Source organism: Trichomonas vaginalis, chromosome V, assembly GCF_026262505.1.
Source record: "Trichomonas vaginalis G3 chromosome V, whole genome shotgun sequence".
NCBI classification, from domain to species: Eukaryota; Parabasalia; order Trichomonadida; family Trichomonadidae; genus Trichomonas; species Trichomonas vaginalis.
In genome coordinates, this window is record NC_067207.1 from 31,800,371 (window position 1) to 31,815,862 (window position 15,492).

At 30.0% G+C, this 15,492-nt stretch overlaps 6 protein-coding genes across 6 annotated transcripts, besides 2 other annotated features; 4 read left to right on the top strand and 2 right to left on the bottom strand.

Annotated features, from left to right (window-relative positions):
- Nucleotides 1-1,808: 1,808 nt before the first annotated feature.
- Nucleotides 1,809-5,069, bottom strand: TVAGG3_0439670 (coagulation factor 5/8 C-terminal domain-containing protein family; the record flags this gene model as incomplete). The annotated part of the gene is made up of 1 exon (XM_001320204.1): nucleotides 1,809-5,069. The coding sequence occupies one exon, from the start codon at nucleotides 5,067-5,069 to the stop codon at nucleotides 1,809-1,811; it is 3,261 nt and encodes a 1,086-aa protein (XP_001320239.1).
- Nucleotides 5,070-6,147: 1,078 nt separating this feature from the next.
- Nucleotides 6,148-7,189: a mobile genetic element.
- Nucleotides 7,190-8,030: 841 nt separating this feature from the next.
- Nucleotides 8,031-8,267, top strand: TVAGG3_0439690 (N-acetylmuramoyl-l-alanine amidase family; the record flags this gene model as incomplete). Its single annotated transcript, XM_001320203.1, has 1 exon — nucleotides 8,031-8,267. The coding sequence occupies one exon, from the start codon at nucleotides 8,031-8,033 to the stop codon at nucleotides 8,265-8,267; it is 237 nt and encodes a 78-aa protein (XP_001320238.1).
- Nucleotides 8,268-8,288: 21 nt separating this feature from the next.
- Nucleotides 8,289-8,504, bottom strand: TVAGG3_0439700 (uncharacterized protein; the record flags this gene model as incomplete). Its single annotated transcript, XM_001320202.1, has 1 exon — nucleotides 8,289-8,504. The coding sequence occupies one exon, from the start codon at nucleotides 8,502-8,504 to the stop codon at nucleotides 8,289-8,291; it is 216 nt and encodes a 71-aa protein (XP_001320237.1).
- A 1,856-nt stretch (nucleotides 8,505-10,360) lies between these two features.
- Nucleotides 10,361-15,492: part of a mobile genetic element that runs on past the window's edge.
- Nucleotides 11,103-12,002, top strand: TVAGG3_0439720 (uncharacterized protein; the record flags this gene model as incomplete). Its single annotated transcript, XM_051234154.1, has 1 exon — nucleotides 11,103-12,002. One exon carries the CDS (start codon nucleotides 11,103-11,105, stop codon nucleotides 12,000-12,002), a length of 900 nt encoding a protein of 299 aa, XP_051103884.1.
- TVAGG3_0439730 (uncharacterized protein) lies at nucleotides 12,036-12,551 on the top strand (the record flags this gene model as incomplete). The annotated part of the gene is made up of 1 exon (XM_051234155.1): nucleotides 12,036-12,551. A coding segment is annotated over one exon (516 nt), but the record flags the coding sequence as incomplete, so codon positions are not given.
- TVAGG3_0439740 (phage tail repeat-like family) lies at nucleotides 13,941-15,374 on the top strand (the record flags this gene model as incomplete). Its single annotated transcript, XM_051234156.1, has 1 exon — nucleotides 13,941-15,374. The coding sequence occupies one exon, from the start codon at nucleotides 13,941-13,943 to the stop codon at nucleotides 15,372-15,374; it is 1,434 nt and encodes a 477-aa protein (XP_051103886.1).

The following is a 15,492-nucleotide window of genomic DNA, read 5'->3' on the forward strand; positions in this document are numbered from 1 at the left end:
ACATCTAAATTAAACACAGAATTATCAAAAACAGACGAATTCGAACACATTTTTTCTACAACAATTTCATGTGAATGTTGTTTCTCATTCATCATTAACCAACGAACAAAGATCAAACACATTAAGATTCAGATTACTATTTTTAAATGTCTTTCTACCCAGATTTTCCTTACTTTTACCACCTCTCTAAAGCTGGGGACACCGCCTATCGTTGGGAGTAGCTATTAAATAGAACCACCAAGGGTATTTTTCGAACTGCCGGTGTAGTGTAGTGAAAACATCTGACATAATGATTCATTATGCCAAGGTTTTATTCCCATTTAGCCAATTTTTTTCTTTTTTGGATCATGAATTTTTTTTTGGGTCACTATAAGATTTGTTTCATGTTCTAAATCTCTGCATATGTAATCTATTTTTATTTACCTATTTTTTAAAAATCTATTGGATTGCCAAATTTGAATATATTTAAAATCATAAAACTCAAAAAAAACTATAAATATATGTTTTATGCATAGTGCCGATACTCAAATATCAGATTACTTAGATCCATGAATAATATCCGAATTTTTTTTCTTAAAATTAAACTTCAAAACTTCTTACAATCTTATTCTTAATCAATTGTAAATTTTTAAAACCATTTTTTAAAATAATTTTGCGTAAATTTTATTCTCATGTTGTTTTAATCGAAAATTGATACATTTTCAAAAAAATAATATTGACTTATGAAATTCATTTTTAAGGTGAAATAGTATTGTTTTTATTAAAGTATATGAATAATATATAAAAAATTAATGAATAATATAAGCAGATTTTTAGTTTACAAAACAAATATGAGCAATGCAATTTCAAACTTTTGCTGGCAATTTCGATATTGCTCAAGTTTGTAGTATTTGTGATACCTATAACATCGGCTTAATCAAAATTCGATTTTTCTTATGAGTTATTGAGAAAATTTGATTGCAATGAGAAGGATTTCGACGTTTTTGATAAACTAAGAGCTGAGCTTTAGGGGTTCAGTTCATTTATGGCTGTAGTTTGATGCGTAGATCTCTTTTTTATTGTAAATTCTTTCAGCATGGAGATCGAGAATGAATCTTTTGAGAACTTTATGAGTTTTTACACCCGTAAAGAGGTCCTTCGAGGAAAGATAGTCCAGACTACATGAAGATGTGGGTTAACCAAAAAAATCCGATGGTTTCCCCATATTCATGTAGATCTTCGAAAAAATGAGCACCAAAAAAGCCAAAAAATAGGCTTTTTATTGGATTTGTACACTAGATCAATAACCTATTTAGGATCTGACACTCTTTTTAGCCAGAGATATGAGGTCCTTTCGAGGAAAACGATCTATTCATCCATAAAAAAAATGAATTATCGTTTTCCCCAGAAATTACATGGGGAGTGGTAAAAGTAAGGAAAATCTGGGTAGTTCATTTTTTGAAGAAGGATTTTCTGAATATTTCACTAAATAAACTTAAATTTACACTTTTGGTACGCTTTATAGCAGGCGTGAAGCCTGTTAAAAATGCAACAAAAGTGTGATTCTCATGCTTATGATTATTTTTGCTTTTAATGCCGAACAGCATTTGAATCAAAAATAATCGTAAGCGTAAGAATTTCATTTTTTGAAGAGGTGTTTTATGAATATTTATCATAAATAAACACTATGCAATAAATACATCCTTAATATTTGTGCACTCTCTCAATCATATATCCATCATCATCATCATCACATATTTAAAATAAGATGATTCGCGCAAATTAAAAGTAAATATTTACTTAAATTTCATGTATATATTAAATAAGTATTATGCAACACTCAAGTGAATTTCGTTTCTCTCTTCTCCTGCATTTGAACCGTTAGACTTCTTTTTCTTAACAATGAAAATGACACCGACTACAATTGCAGCAATAACAATGATTGCAACAACCGAAATTACTGCTGGAATCCATTTCTTTGAATGATTTCCGTTCATACTTGAATCAGAATGATTTGTGAGTTTCACTTTGTTGAGGCTTTGTTCTGGCCAAGATTTCACTGGATCTGGAGTTGGAGGTTCTTCAACAATGAAAGAAAAGTCGCTGAGATACATATGTTCACAGCAGTTTGGTTTGTTAATAACACCATATTCAACTCTGTGATTCACAAGTGTCTTTGGCATTTTTAGAACTTTGTAACCATCTCCGAAATCATTTGGATTTATGAACCAGAAATCATAATTAGAATCGTAATGATGACTGTATCCATAAACAGCATATGCTGGATTCTGTTTTGTCGGTCCAACACATCTAACTGTCATATTTGCACTGTATGATCCATGTTTAAAGAAATAATATGGATATTTGTTTTGTGGATTCAAGTACATTAATGGCCATCCTGAATGACCAACTTCCATGCTCACTCCTGTAAATGACAATGGATCTGAAACACTTCTCAGTTGATCTTTACTATTTCCGTAATTATACATAAAGTCTGGGATTATAAATTTATCACCTTTAGCATATCCATATCTGATCTTTGGATCATGTGTTGTGCTGTCAAATGATTTAGTGAATGATGGAGCATTGATGTATTTTTCAAATGGATGAATCTCGAAGTGGTGATCAACAACAAAATATTTAGTTTCTGAAATATAGTTGCCAACAAATGAAAGACGGACCTTTTGTGATGTTCGGTTCATGTGGATAACAACAGACTCAAAATAGTTTGGAACTTTGATTTCAACACCTTTACGACTTACAGGATCAATAACTGTGACTTCTCCAATTCCATCTAATGTTCCACCACAATGATCGAATTCCATGTTGTTCATCAATTGATGTGACTTCCATTCTTTGTTTCCAATCTTATAACCAACAAATGTACCATCATTGAGATCTAACGTAACCATCATAATTGGACGCATCTCTTTGAAATCACCAGTACGAGTGTATTGAACATCAAAATTGATTCCTTCACTTGTTGCCGTGTATTTCTTCGTTGAAATGTAATTCTTCGCTGTTGATCCTGCAGTATATGTAACTGTTAATTCTGTCTTTCCTTTGAGCTGATGGTCAAGTGAATATTGTTGATAAATACCAGCAGATGTTGTTACATAACAGAAGTAAATTCCTTCATCGCTATGTAAGAACTCTGTATTTCCTTTCTTCAATGAAATAATTTTGCCATCAATAACTGATTTTCCTGCTGAAACTGCTGTGATGTCGCCACTCTTTATTACATCGACATAAACACCTTCTGAATACTGTTTAATGAGTGTGCGTGTTGATGCATCATTACCTGGACTGAATGTGAATGCACATGCACCTTTAGATGTCTCATTGATAACAAATGGTCCTGGACATCTTTCCATCATTGTTTTAGCAGCATATGTAAGTTTTTCATTGCCACCAATGTAAACTTTTCCATCTTTGATATATGGTTTAACTGTTTGATCTTTGTAGATCATGAATTGTGTGTAAAGAGTTGATAATTGACTCATCTTCGTGTTATAAATATATCTAGGATCTTTCTTTCTATCAAGTTCACTTGCTTTAATTGCTAAATCCCAAAGATTCTTGAGATGATCAATGTATTCTTGTGGAATGAACCAAATACGTGCATCATGATGTGTTTGCAATTCATAATTCTTGTAATCATTAAACATAAGATTCTTTGTGTCATCAAGAATCTGTCTAACATAAGGTGCAGCACTAGGACCATAAAATCCATTTATGAAATCATTAACAAGATATTCTTCATCTTGTTCTGGATCCCACAACAATTTCATTGTTAAATATGCTTTGTATTCTTGCATATCACTGTGGAAACGTGGAATATATTGACCTTGTGGATTAACAAATACATGGTTTGCATCTTGTGAACCAACACCTTTGAATCTGTATCTTGCATACATTTTCATATTTGGTGCAATTGTATGATAGTTAGGATGGAAACTCATAATATGAGGGAAGTTTGTTGAATATTCCCATACGTAGAAACGATTTGCAATACTCTTCCATGCTTCGATTTCTTTAATAAGATGTCTGTTGACTTCTGTAAAGTTTCCATCAAATGGATGTCCGTAATCATTCATAATTGGTGTAATTCTGATGATAACATTCTTATGAGCTTTGATATTCTTTGGAGCATCAAGTGTAAATGCCCATGCAAATGTTCTGATCAAAACATTTGGAAATTCGCTTTCTAATGCTGTAGCAATTTTATTAATGAACCATAAATTGACGCCAGAATAACGATCACCGTATTGATGGAACTTCGCCATGCATCGTTCACATAAACAATGATCGTTTGTGTCGGATTGGCTGACATCAATTAAATAAACTTCTCTTTTACGTAAATCTGCTAAAATTTTTTCCATAAAAATTTGAAACGTTAAATCATCGGATAAACATGGAACCCAACCGGATCTTTGACCGTTACTAAGTAGAGCAAATCGTGATGGATATTTGTCTAATGGATATTTATCTGATACCATTAAAGGACCAAATGACTCACAACCGTAATATTCTGACATGTATACATTTCCGCGTGATTTCTCAAGCCAGTTCGTGTATGTGAAATCTGTAGACCAAAATTCGCGAAAAATAAATGGAGATTTCGAAATTATATTAACGTCTTCGGGAACTTTAAATGTATCTGCTGGTGGATATACATACATCCAACTGGTGTAAAATCGAACACCACCAAACTTTTCAAGTAATTCAAAGCATCCGTACAGAAAACCATACCAATTTCCTGTGATAGCAAGGTTACCATTATGAAATCGGATTTCGAAAAAGTCAATGCCTTTCTCGGTTGGTGTGTATTGATTTTTGGGTGATAGTTTTGTTGGACCTACTAAAATGAGGTTTTGAGTCTCGTTACTAGCGTCTGTGATGATGTCCATCTTAGAGCCTGTGATCTTTAGCATGCCTTTAGATAACTCATCACATCCGTGGTAATATCGCCAAACATCTGGATTTTTATCAGATTTGGCTGGATACATGCACTTAAAACCTTTCATCCCTTTCTCTGCTATGATGACATCTTTTGATATACAAGATTTGAGAAGTAGGAAAGCAAACATTATGTGAAATATATAAAATTCTTTTCAACGGCCTTTTCATTAATTTTTAGATATTCGAAACTACAATGGTGTTAATAATAGATTATAATTTCAGATCCAGTCATACAAAATTTTTAATTCTTTCAAATTTTGAGGCAAAAATTTTTTATAAAAGATATTATCTAATATTTGTATAAGAAAGATTTTATAGTAATTATCTGTCACAAAAAGTGACACCCAATTTATTGGGTACAAGCCTTGGAAAAGATTCAAGAACCATTGTCAATAAGAAGAAATCACTAATCTCTCATATAAATTTCGAAATATTTAGTTATTGTATTCATTTTTCATCATATCACAAACAAATTTCCTGTTATGCCCCTGTAATTCTTGATTCAAGATCAATAGAATTGTTTTATAGGTCATATAATATAAATAATATTATAAGGATCAGAAAAACATCCCATTCATTATCGATGTAAAATAATACTTATAAGGAATGGAAAAAATCAACTGTATTGTGTTGAATATAAGATTTTTTCATTAAAGTCTTCCAAACCGAACACAAAATTCAAGTCTTTTTATTGTTTTTCTTTTGAATCAAAACCATGATGATAGAATTAACGTTACATCAATGATTCATTAAAGTTTTTTGCATATTTAAAGGCATCTGAATTGGATCATTGAAATTTTATGCGTCTCTCTCAAGAGAGTAAGAAAAAAAAATGTGTAATTTAAAGATATGAAAATATAAAAGTCTTCGGAATAATAGTGATGATATCCAGAGAATTTCAAATTTTAAACTTATTAACAAAAATTTTCAAAATATATATTTGACATACATTTGAAAATGATAATTCTAATCGTAACGGGCTTGCTCTTAGTTCGTTGGCCAATAATGATAGAGAAACAACATTCACCTGAAATTGTTGTAGAAAAAATGTGTTCTGTATTCGTAAGCAACAGTTGCTAATTACGTGAGAGAACTCATGAATTCATGGTTACCAAATTGTCTACAATTCATTACAAATGATGCTCTCAAAAATTAGCGTGCCTCAGATTCAAATTATATGAGTAACATTTTGCAAAAGGGACTTAAGGGTGCACACGAGAGGATCATGTAAACTTCAGAATTTAGAACCTTATTTTTAGGCATTATCTTGGCTACCTATTTAGGCTCGAAAAGCAAAAAATATCAAAAAATACAACTTGACTCCATTATGACGCTTTCATGGAGTTAGTTTTTATCCGCTAGTATTTTCCCTTTGAATCTCTTTACAATTCGAAATCAAATTCAAATCTCAGTAGAAGAAAGGAAGAATCGACTTACTACGGTTGTAATACGAATAAATACATATATTTAATTATTTTTATTTACATAATAATTGTTTGAAGCTCATATTCCATCAAATTTTTAAATAAAAACATTAAAATGTTGAAAATGTTCATATATTTTAATAGGGTTTTGGCACTTTATTGAGGAATTACTACATACATAGTCGAACTGAACTTGATATTTTGAAATTTAAATTATTTATCAAAATTAAAATTTAACTTGAAATTTATAATTATTTAGTCATATTTTGCATAATTCTAAGTAGATTTTGTAAAAAATCAAGAAAGAAAAATTTTAACGTGCTTTATTTTTTCTTTTTTATAATAATACATATTATTATATAATTAACATATTCATAATGTTTCACCCTTTCAAAAATATAATCCTCCTCCTCTCAAATAAACGTACATACGGGTGGCCTCTTTTTTCAAAAAATTAAAATTTGAAATTTTGGGCTCAAATATTAGAGATTTTTTCAACCTTCAACGATATATGTTGTCTATATCAGACCTCCTTTCTTTTTGATACTTAACATTGTTCCTAAATCTTAGCCGTTAAGGCTGTTCTGAAAATATTTTTTTTTTCGAAAAAATTCGAAAAAAATTCTTAAAATTCAAAAATCCCTTAATTCCTGAGGATTTTGGAAAAAAGTTTTTACATGAACATGTGTATATTATATGAAGTATATTGATAAGGTAAAAATCAAATTTTATTGCATATTCATCGAGAAAATAAACTAACGAATCCCTCAAAATTGAGAGGGTAATCCTCCTCCTCTCAAATAAACGTACATACGGGTGCACCCTTAAACTAGTTGTAGATCCTTAGTAGTATATGTGGACGGGTTTTGTGACTTTTTTTGTAAACGTAAGAATTCATACAATATCGAGCGATTTTGTATCATTTTTTTAACATATGAAGTAAAAAATGTATGATTCTTACGGTTTTTATTCTTACGTTTTTGAATAAATCAAGATTTAAAAAATTTTCAAAATTGTAAGACATTTACACTCAGCCCATACATAATGAAATAAAAAATAAAATTTTTTTAAAAAATAAACTTTAAAATAATTTATTTTATCTTTTATAAAAGAAGCTATATATAGATGATGTTAGATATTCCGTGATTAATTAAACATTGTTTAAATCCTGAATGGAATCAATGAAGTCATAAACAAAGACCTCATAAACGGGTAAAAAGAAATTAGAAACTAATGATTATTTGAATTTATGAAATCAATTATTTGATTCATTCTTTCTTCAATCTCTTCTATTCTTTTTGTTAAATCATCTATTTTCATTAATGAGGTGATTCTTGATTGAGGAATAGATTTCAAACTAACCACTCCTTTTATTTTTGAAATTTTGAATCCATCAACTTTAAACATTTTATTCAATTTACACGTTGTCAATTCTTCAAATAATTTTTTATTATTAGCATAATAGTCATTAAATTCTTCAACAGATGAAAAAATTTTTATTTCAGTAATTGGTTTAACAACGTTTATTTTTTGTTGAACATTTTCACTTTCATTTATTTCATCCTCCTCTGTTTCATTTATTTTTAAAATCGGTTTCATTTATCATTAAATAAAAATTAGAATATAAGTGATGAAATATATTTTTTAATTAATATTAAATCAGAAATGGCGGCAGGATTCTTTAAAAAATTATGGGATGGAATTAAGAAAGCCGCAGGTTGGGTTTATAAAAAGGTTATTAAACCTGTTGCAAACTTTTTGGCACCAGTAGCGAAAACGGCAGGAACTATCATAGGTGGAGTATTAGGTACTAAAGCAGGTAATCCGGCAATGGGAGCACAAGCAGGTAACGCAATTGGTGGAATTGCTGAAGGAATACTTAATAAAATAGGAGGTAGATAGTGGAAAAAATAAATATTATTTTTATCTTAGTATCGGTTGTAGTCTTTGATAAACTTTTTCTCCTTTATTTAAAATTTCTCTTATTGGTGCAGCTTTTGGTGTTATTGATTCAGCTACGTCACTAATTGCTTCTTTATTCTTAAATATCCAATTTGCTCCCTTCTTCAATGTTTCCCAAACTTTACTCGCTCCTCTTTTTACTCTATCCCACAGTTTCTTAAATATACCTGCAGCCATAGTTGATTATTTCATTAAAATTAAAAATTCATTTACATCTTTTAATTTTGATTTTTTTATTTATTAATAAATGACGACTAACTATTTAGTGCCAAACACTAAACCAATTAATGGAAATGTGTTTCATTCATTCGAAAAGATAAATGAAATATTCGCAAAGAATGACGGAAGAAGATATTATAGAGAACTTGAAAGTTCATGCTATGACTCTGATGCTCCATATTTTGATGATAAACAAACTCATTTAAGAATTACAAATCCAGCTCATGATGTGAACCAATTAGGTGACACATATATTAAACACAAAGTTAAAGCAACTCTAGTTTCAAATAAAGCTTTCACATGTGATGCCGCTTTTAAATGCATGCGTTTATTCGTTGGTTACAAATCATCAAATCAAAGCTTTAAACAATTAGAAGTAGAAACCGAAAGAGGTGATGCCGGTTATCTTCAGATGGATTGCGCCCGTGAATCTTTCGCATTTGCAACATATAAACCAAAATCAGAAAGGAAAGTTAAAAAGTTTGTTCATTCGTTATATAATAATGTTCAAAAATATGATAACTCAGTATGTGGTAAATATATTGACCCTTCAGAAGTTTTCAAGAAAGCAAATGAAGAAGTTGATATCACTTTTGATATGATTATTCCGGTAAATGATTTGTTAGCATTTCAGGCGTTCGATGATTATCCTAAATCATTTGGTGATATCATTCTTAAATATTATGTTTTCAGGGATACTTTAGTATTTTATCAGGTTGACCCGTTAAGAGTTGCTGATTTACAAAATTACGTTTTTGAAAAGATAACTGATGAAAATTATGAAAAGATTATGAATCATGTTTATAAATATGATCGCAAATTCCAACAAATCGGACTTCCTACCAAATTAATTACAAGCTTAGCTGCTACATCTGCTGACGCAACAGTTGATGACGTTATTATTTCATGCACAAAGATGGAAGTTTTAGAGGATAAATGTATTACACCAGGATATGGTTTAATTGAAGAATCAGTTAAAGCAATACCACGTTTATTCAGTAAGGAAGATCCATTCATGATTCCAGCTCAACATATTGACGTTCGTTCACTAAATGGAGGATGCATCACTCCTGAAGGTATTAGCTCAGATTTCTCATACGCTCTTCATAATGTTACAGATGTTGTGTTAACATTTCCGAAGAATGCAATGCAAAGAACAGTTTTAGAAAATCCAATGCTTCGAGGTCTTCAGGTCACTATAGATTCCAGAAACTTCCCCGATCAAGCGATGACCACAGTGGGTGACATATTCTTTACACGTATGCTTCAAGCTTCTGATTTAGATGGAGTGAATGAATGCACGGAAGAATACGAGGACTCATTAACTAGACCATTGAATGCAGATGATGGCACGCCATTAGCTAGAACATGGAAAGACCAAACTTCATATGCACTATTCCAGTTCAACGTGATGGAGCGGGTATATTCTTTGATGGATTAGAAACTTTCAACTCACAAGTTACAGTACAAGTGAAAGCTTATCCAATCATTCAGGGTGAAAATGACACTTACTGTTCAAAGGTGACAAATCCTCCTCAGGTTTGGTTTACTAGGACTACATATTGGACATGGACACCGGATGAAGGTTTGAAATATCATCCAACAGGTACACCACCGCAGTATAGAAGTTCATATGATGAAATATTGATGAATAGAAATGTTTAAAATTATAAATTTATTTTGATTAAATGGATTTAAATTCATCCACCCCTTATGAAGAATTAGCAGGAGTATATAATACATACGTAGATGATATGATTAATGAAGCATTGAGTGATAATAGAAATGCTCTATCTAAGGAAAAATTAATGAAAATTCCATATTCTGAATGTTACTTAAATTCAATCACTGCAGCAATTGGTAAACAAAATAAAGGTAAAACATTAACGATATTAAAACAAATTATCATTATTGCTAACACTTCCCCCCATTCACATGTGTTAATTTATATCAACCGTTCAGGTTCACCTTCAGATGATACATTTGAATCTTTAAAGCATTTAATCAAAATTCCAATTATTTATTTATCACAAGAAGAAGCAGAAGATTATTTAAAAAACTTTTTAATGTATAAAGAATTATATAATACAATCAAGAAGCAAGGATTAGAGGATAAAATTATTGATAAACAACGGGATGAATTATTTGAAACACTTTCCATTTCAAATTTTGATAAAGAATTTTTGCATTCACTCATTTTTCTAGATGATGCAGTGAAATCAAAACTAATAACAAATGAGAAATCATATTTTAATCAGTTATTAACTCAATGTCGACACATTCAGTGTTCATTCTTTATGGCTGTTCAATATTTCAAAGCATTAAGCACAAACATTAAATCAAATCTATCAACACTTTTCATTTTCAGTGGGTTTAGTCGTCAACAGTTGAACGTTATGCTTTATCAAGTGAATTTACCAATGAGCATTAATGAACTTTACACACAATATCAGCAATTAGGTGAACATGGAAAAATAATAGTTGATTTAAATAAAGGAGGTGTTAAATTTGATTAACTTTTTATAATTAATTTTTATTTTTTATTTATAATTAAACATGACAGAAATAGCAAATCTTTTACAGGTTCCATTAAAACAAGGGACAAACAAAAGGGGTGCATATAATAGAACCATGAAAGTTCCCGATGGAATGAAAGAATTAGTTCATATTGTTGCTGGTCTTCAAAAAGATGTTAAACAAATGAGAAATGTTTTAACATTACCAGAAGCTCAAGCATATGCCAAACGTCATGGTCCAAATTGGGAAGCACACGAAGCAGACATTACGGGTCCAAATGGAAAACCTGATGGTATAAATGAAGTTTTCGTTACTGATGGTCAAGGTAATATTAAAGTCATAAATGGTTATAAATTAACTATATCTGATTATCCTAAACGTAAAGCATATAATGAACATTATCCTATGCAATTTGATGAAAATGGAAAAGCTGTTAAACAGTACATTGGAGAAGGTGAAAATGGTCCAATTAATTCATACCGTCATAATCCATATTCTTATTTCAATGACGAATTAAATGCTATTGAAGAGGGACCGGATGGATTACCACGATATTCTAACCAGTTTGATGGTCAATATGCAAATATTAGACCTGAAATTTCAGCTAAGAAATTCTTTAAAGTTGCTTTATTCGATCCAGTTTTCGCAAATGTTAAAGATGAACTTAAACAGCAATTCCAACCAATTATAGTAGCAAGAATTGCATCAGGTGCTTTATCTCAAGCATTCAAAGATTTAATTAAGAAACCATTATATCAGCAACGAGGTTTAACTTATGATTTAGTTAAGGAATCAGATAAAAGAAAATTTGAGAAATCAGATGATTATAAGAATGCAATTAATGAATATATTCGGTCTATTAATTTCGATGAAACAGCTAAAAATCAACTTCATGAACAAATACAGGGAATAATAGATTCAAAAGTTCCAGCAAAATAAAAGTTTAAATATATTTTTTTTATTCGATTATAAATGAGAAGACGTTTCACTAGTCAAAAGAACACTAACGCAAAAGCAGAGATTACGGTTGGTTATAACGTAAATGATGATAAATCACGAATTATTCAAAATGTTAAAGTTAATGTTAGCCCTGAATTAACAAGGTCAGCAACTCAACCAAATTTATTAACTCGTGACTTACCGAAGAATGAGGAGAATGAAGAAAACCATGAGAATGGAGACCCAATCATTTTATCTGAACCTGGTAAAGAACCTGTTGAAATTCCCACTTATCCAACATACCCCCCACCTCTTTCATCAAACATCGAGAACCCATATAAAATAGACATTAATTCTGAATTAATGAAAATTTACCGTGATATAATAATTAATAATTATGATTCAATAATAAATTTAATTGACCAATCCGGTTTAATTATTTTACCTTATGAATCATTAATTCACATTATCGCCATTCTTTGTGATGTTCAAGATTCAGACGTTAAGATTCAATTTTTCATAGATGATGAGGTTTCATGCTGCGGAACAGTTGCAAAAATAAATCCTATAAAGGATATTAGCACAATTAAGATATCAAAGAATGGAACAACAACTGAACTTCATTTAACATATAACAATATTTATAATAAAATAGTTGATGAATATAAAATATCACTTGAAAAATTCTTTGTTAAGGCTATTTAATATTCAAGCATTAACATTATCGAATAATAATCCTTTGAATCATAATCAATAATAATTGACCTTTCACCAGTTTCTATCGTTTGTTTTATTTCTTTTTGTTTCCCACTATCTGGATCAGTCATTGTAATTGTTTTTGTTATAGTATCAGCTTTATCTTTAACTTCAATCTTTTTTCCATCAGGATATTTAAACCAAAATTCCAAAAATTCGATATTGTCAATCTATTCATATTTTAATCTATCATCATTACATTTTTAATACCATCTGAAAAATCTTATGAAATGGTCATTATATGGGTTTGATTGAACTAAATTTGAATGAAGTGAAATATAACCTGATGATGAATATGACATTGACTCATATTTTCTGAAAACACTAAAATTTATAACATGAATGAATTTCTTATTCGTTGAATTTATGAATTCTTGAGGTAATCTTATTCTAGTTTTATTTATCACTGGAAAATAACGCTTTACCATATTTTTAATCGTAATAAAAATGTCAATTATCAATATTATTTCGAATAATAGTTGTGAATTAAATTTAACAGTTAGTGGAATTTATAATGTTACTCTCGTTTCTGTGAGTGGTAAATTTAATCCCATTCTTTTAGACCCTTCAGATTATATATCATTTATTAAAGATGACCATGAAAAAACGTATGATATGTATATAAATAATGTGATAGCGAAATGGGATATTAACATGATTTTAAGTTATTTAAATGAATCATTTATCGTATGGTATGAAGAAAATTTTAAATCAAAACCTGAAAAACTTTTTGAACTTGATGAAATAAATAACCTTATTAAATTCCCGCTGAAAATTAAATTTTGTACTCCTCACCTTCGTTCATTGTTGGGGATATTAAATTTTGAAAAAGATGTTGGGGATGTTTTGTATTCTGACACTGGTTCCAATTTCATTTTAATCAAATGTGATAAAGTTAATACCCCAATGAGATTTTCACATCAAACATTAGACCCTAACTCTTACCCATCAATACAAAACATTTTATCCATCAACTTAAACACATTTTCTTTATCATATCCGTTTCAATTATCCGGGAATTCATTTATTCTTCATTCAAAAGATTTATCAAATATTAAATTTAGAATAACTGACCTATTTGATTGTGATTTAGAATTTATGAATGAAATATTATGGCAATTTCAAATAGAAAAAATAGCTGATGAGATAATGGATTAAATATTTATTTTTAAATCGTAATAAATGAATAAACAACAGCAACCACAACAACTTAAGACACAAAGCACCCAGGTCCTTCAAACCATTACATACGCCATATATGCATATAATTCAAAGACGGCAGAACAAACGCAAAGGTTGAAATATGGAGATTTGGAGATAGTATTGAAAAATGAGCATTTCGAATTTGTTTGCAAAGGTGGTGCAGTGATATCAAATATAAAAGAAATTTTATTTATGAATTCAAAAATTAAAGGTATAACGGATGATATAACATCAATTCCACCAGAAGAACAAAGATATTACGCATTAAATGCATTTCCTAAAGTTTTGAAGATTGGAAGATTTAATTTAAATGAGGAATTCATAAAAGGTTTCCTAAATGACATAATGAAGAAAGCGGATAAGGAATATGTGGCTAGTGAGTTAAATAAGAAGGCAAATTTAGTTTATGTTGATGAAAAAGATAATGAAATTAAAGAAAGGGTTGAATGGTATCATGAATGGACATCGAAGATTTTTAAAACTAAAGCTGATACAGGATGGGTTTCAGGATGTTTAGACCTTAAAGCGGATAAAACTTATGTTAATGATGAGTTAGAGAAGAAAGCGGATAAGGAATGTGTGGCTAGTGAGTTAAATAAGAAGGCAAATTTAGTTTATGTTGATGAAAAAGATAATGAAATTAAAGAAAGGGTTGAATGGTATCATGAATGGACATCGAAGATTTTTAAAACTAAAGCTGATACAGGATGGGTTTCAGGATGTTTAGACCTTAAAGCGGATAAAACTTATGTTAATGATGAGTTAGAGAAGAAAGCGGATAAGGAATATGTTAACGAAATATACCAAAGTTTGATAGGAACAACGAAAAATATTGAAACTATTGTTGGTGACTTTTCTGTCAATGAAGAAAATAAATATTTTAGATGGCAGTTTGTACAGTCCTTAAAAAATGGTACACGGTGTAAACTCATTCCGAAAAATAACAATGAAATGTATGTAAGTTATAAAAAGAATGATGGCACACAAGTTAAAGTTCCATTAGACAACAACTGTTACTTAAACTTATATGGAGACGAACAAAAGAAATATTTAAGAGTTTATGAAATGACAGATATGACATTGCCTGACCCAGCTCCAGCACCATATTATTATGACTATGGAGATGATGTCAGAACACCACATGTAGATGAACAAAAGTTAACATTATATTTAGATTATTATAGATATAAAAGATATAATGCAATAGAAAAAACGAGAATAGTATATTATTATACAGATGACAAAAATAAATATTATAGTCAAGATTTTACCTACCCTGAAAACATAAGATTATATTATAAAAAATATTCTGACACAAACCAGAAGAAACCGGAAATAGTTGCACTATATTTTAAGTTCAAAAGTTGCTTCATAAGTACCTTCCTCATTAATGTTTTCAGGTTCTTCATTTAATTATTTTTGAATAACTGATGGGGTCACCGGGTCACCGGGTCACCAGGTCACCAGGTAATTTAACTTCTCTGAAAAAATGAGACAACATGACATTTTGACAACAGTGCCGGAAATATGA